Source organism: Mercenaria mercenaria, chromosome 1 (genome assembly GCF_021730395.1).
Source record: "Mercenaria mercenaria strain notata chromosome 1, MADL_Memer_1, whole genome shotgun sequence".
NCBI lineage: Eukaryota > Metazoa > Mollusca > Bivalvia > Venerida > Veneridae > Mercenaria > Mercenaria mercenaria.
Genome location: NC_069361.1, coordinates 12,550,501 through 12,554,096, shown reverse-complemented (window position 1 = coordinate 12,554,096; position 3,596 = coordinate 12,550,501). Strand labels below are relative to the sequence as shown.

Here is a 3,596-nt window from a genome sequence, read left to right as displayed (position 1 = left end):
GAATAAAATCATATGTCTGCCTGTTCATTCACATGTATTCTTTTATTTAATCCCAAAAAACATCTCCCAAACTTTGAACTGTGACCTCTGAGAAATGTCAATAGACTACACCATATTGAAGAGCATATTGGGAGACAACGCCATGTAACCGGTGCAACAGTAAATAAGTAAAATATGGAAGGCCAGTCTTGCAATAATTACATCACACACTTACAATGTCTCAAACAGTCACACTAAAATGTTTTAACTGTTAAAATATTGATGTCTAACATATGAAATTTAACCTTAATAAGAAATTCAACAGCAACACTGGAACAGTCAACTTTATGCAATTTTACTTAATTTTCCTCACAGTGAGGGCACTTGAAATAATCATTTCTCCTAAGAACTCTGACTTTTGAGCATGTTTTTAAGTGTGTCCAATGGCCACAAACATCACATTTGTCCAAGTTCACAATTGTTATGTAAATGTTGTTATCTGCAAGGTCAGGCTGCCATTTCTTGCAAATACAACATTTCTCTTCTTCAGAAATTTCAGATTCTGAGTCAGACTGAGAGTCTTCTGACAGAAGTGGAATAGGTCCGCCAGACTTGGAGGTTCCAGATGTACTGGGCTTTGAAATGGGCACTGCAGAAATATGTGGTTGTGCACTCTTAGAGCTTTTTTCAGATTTTGTGGATCCAGTGTTTGGCTGACTTTTATTTGCCTGAGCTACAAGGACATCTTGCACTGACTTTTTATGAAGATCTCCATATACCGGTAGAAAAGGTGGAACAAACTTCCTTTTTGGTTTTGATACCGGCTTAGTTATGGTCCTTGACTTGAAAAAGCTGTCTTCCGTTTTTGAAGAATCAGAGAAGTTATCTTCCATTTTTGAAGATTCAGAGTTGGGAATAGGTTGACTGTTGTCATGCTGAGGATCTTCTTGTGTGGTTTGGGATTTCTCAGCATAAATAGTTGATGGTGAAATCTGAGAATCAACAATAGCCTGTCTGTCAAAAGGATGAATACCAGTTCTGCGAAATGCTGAAATAAGATTTTCTGCAGATAGCGCCTTTAGGTAAGGTTTGCTAGTAAGACTTGCAATCTGGTACTTTGTAACATTCATGCCTGGGTTTCTTTTCATGAAGTTCTGACATTCGGAGTAGTACATTGATTTGAAAGGTCCAAAGACTCCAACATCCAAAGGCTGCGTTACATGGCTTGAGTGAGGAGGAAGTACGAATAAAATAACATTGTTCTTCTTTGCCCAGTCAGTCAGAGTAAGAGAGGTATGAGATCTATGTCCATCATAGAGGATCAGAATTTTGGATCCATCAACATTTCTAGAAAGATTTGCATAAGTTGCAAAGTGGTTCTTCAAGTAATTCTCAAATATACATGTATTGGACCAGCCTGTCTTGGACATTTCACCTGCAGAACCAGGGCATGCATCATTCAAGAATTCAGGATTCCAACGTTGTCCTGGAAATACATAGTAAGGAGGTATGGAGTTGCCTAAAGCATTTCCAGAGGCTATGATAGTTACTGTTTGCGATCTGGATGAAGTGACATTCTGTGGGATAGTGTTTTTATCACACACAATTTTAGGTGGAGAATGTTCAGAGTTGACACCTGTTTCATCAATGTTGAATATACATTGTGGTTTATCAGTCAAATCATTAACTGTCAAGATAGAACCAAGCTCACTGTAGTAGTTGTTGAGAGCTTCTCTGGAGGCAGACTTTGCACGTGAAATTGACAGCTTCCTGGGTTTCTTTACACACAAATCAGGCCACCTTTTCAAAAGACCATAAAACCAATTATCACTCAGGGACTCTTTGGCTTTAACTTGTTTGCCTAGAGATTTTGCATAATCCCATGCCATGTGCTGGATTGAAGATTTGTTGTACCCATAGCCGATACTTGCCATATATGTAATGTGGTTGACAAGTTTCTGTTCTTCTACATTTGAAAAGATACTGTCAAAACCAATGTGACACTCAAGCGGTACCAGTCCTAAATGCCTGTCTCTTAATGTAGACTCTGGAACAGAATAGTCCCTGGCTGCCCTATAAACTGAAATACCCTTCCTAGTGGCCTCAAATGCTCTCCTAAGGTTGTCTCGGTCATACTGCAGCTTCCTTTTCTTCGAAGGAGGACCCTGCAAAAAAAGAAAAGCAATCATGACCAACAAACTTAAAATTAAATATAGGTCTGAATGGCGTTCCATACTTTTACTTTTTCCCGCCAAAACTTGTCACCATGGTGTCACGTGATTTTAATGAATGACTGAATGACGTCAGGAGCTGTCAGAACTGTCAAACTTGTTTTTGGAAAGTAAACAAACAATTTTTTGTGAGGAAATGGAAAATTCACAGGGAAATTTGCATGAAAAAAGGATAAATTAATAGGTATGTGTAAAATTACTCACCAGAAATCGTTCCATTTCTGCAAAAGTCACTTTTTACGGTAGAGTAACGCGTGTCACTAGAGCGTGTAAAGTAAACAATCGGCAGGTGGCGCTGTGACGAAAATATCGCGAGATTTGTATTTACACCGGTACCGTGGGGCCACCGGTATCATGGAGTGGGAGTATATCTGACCTTTAGCCTCTAAGTGTGACCTTGACCTTAGACCTAGGGACCTGATTCTTGTACATGACACTCCGTCTCATGGTGGTGAACATCTGTGCCAAGTAATATAAAAATCCCTTTAAGGATCATTGAGTTACAGACTGGACAAGAAAAGATCCCTTTTGGCCTTTGACTTCCAAGTGTGACCTTTCAGATAAGGGCACGAGTTTTGCGCATGACACGTTGTCTTATCCAGGGGATTATTTGTACCAACTGATATTTAAATCCTTTTTGCATGACCGGACAGGAAAAAATCATGTTGAGCTTTGATCTCAAAGTATGACCTTAACCTTTTAGCTAGGGTTCTGGGTGTTGCACATGACACGTTGTCTCGTCAGGGGAAACAATTATACCAAGTCATATTGAAATCCCTTGATGGATGACAGAGTTCCGGACCGGACACTAAACAGACCCTGTTCATGCTATGTTAACATTTGACTGCCAAGTGTGACCTTGAGCTTTGAGCTAGGGGTCTGAATGGTTGTGCATGGCATATTGTCCTATTATGGAGTACATTTATGCCAAGTAATATTAAAATCCCTTCATGGATGGCAGAGTTATGGACCGAACAGAAAAAAGCCCTGTTGACCTTTGACCTCAAATTGTGACTTTGGCCTTTGTGCCAGGGGTCTGGGTTTTGTGCATGACACGTCGTCTCATAATGGGGTATATTTGTGCCAAGTAATATTAAATCCCTTTATGAATGAGTTATGGACCGGACACGAAAATGCGGACGGACGGACGGAATGACAGAATGACGGACGGACGGAAAAACGCATTCCTTTTCAACCAGTAGGGGACTAATAATGACATAGAAGACATATGTCATTTTATAATTGTGTGTCCGAAATATAAAACAATCAGAAAGCGTTATATTGCTAGATATTATTTTAATCACCCCAGTATGCTAATATTTGTAGAACTTATTTCATCAGCTAACGCAAAAGTGCTAAAGAAACCCGCATGTTATATACAGTGTG

General features: G+C 39.5%; 1 protein-coding gene across 1 annotated transcript; it reads right to left on the bottom strand.

Moving 5' to 3' along the window:
- Positions 1-338: 338 nt before the first annotated feature.
- On the bottom strand, positions 339-2,429 carry LOC123524393 (uncharacterized). Its single transcript, XM_045302559.2, has 2 exons — positions 2,415-2,429; positions 339-2,144 (listed from the first exon to the last, which is right to left on the bottom strand). Exons 1-2 carry the CDS (start codon positions 2,427-2,429, stop codon positions 339-341), a joined length of 1,821 nt encoding a protein of 606 aa, XP_045158494.2.
- Between the last annotated feature and the right edge of the window lie 1,167 nt (positions 2,430-3,596).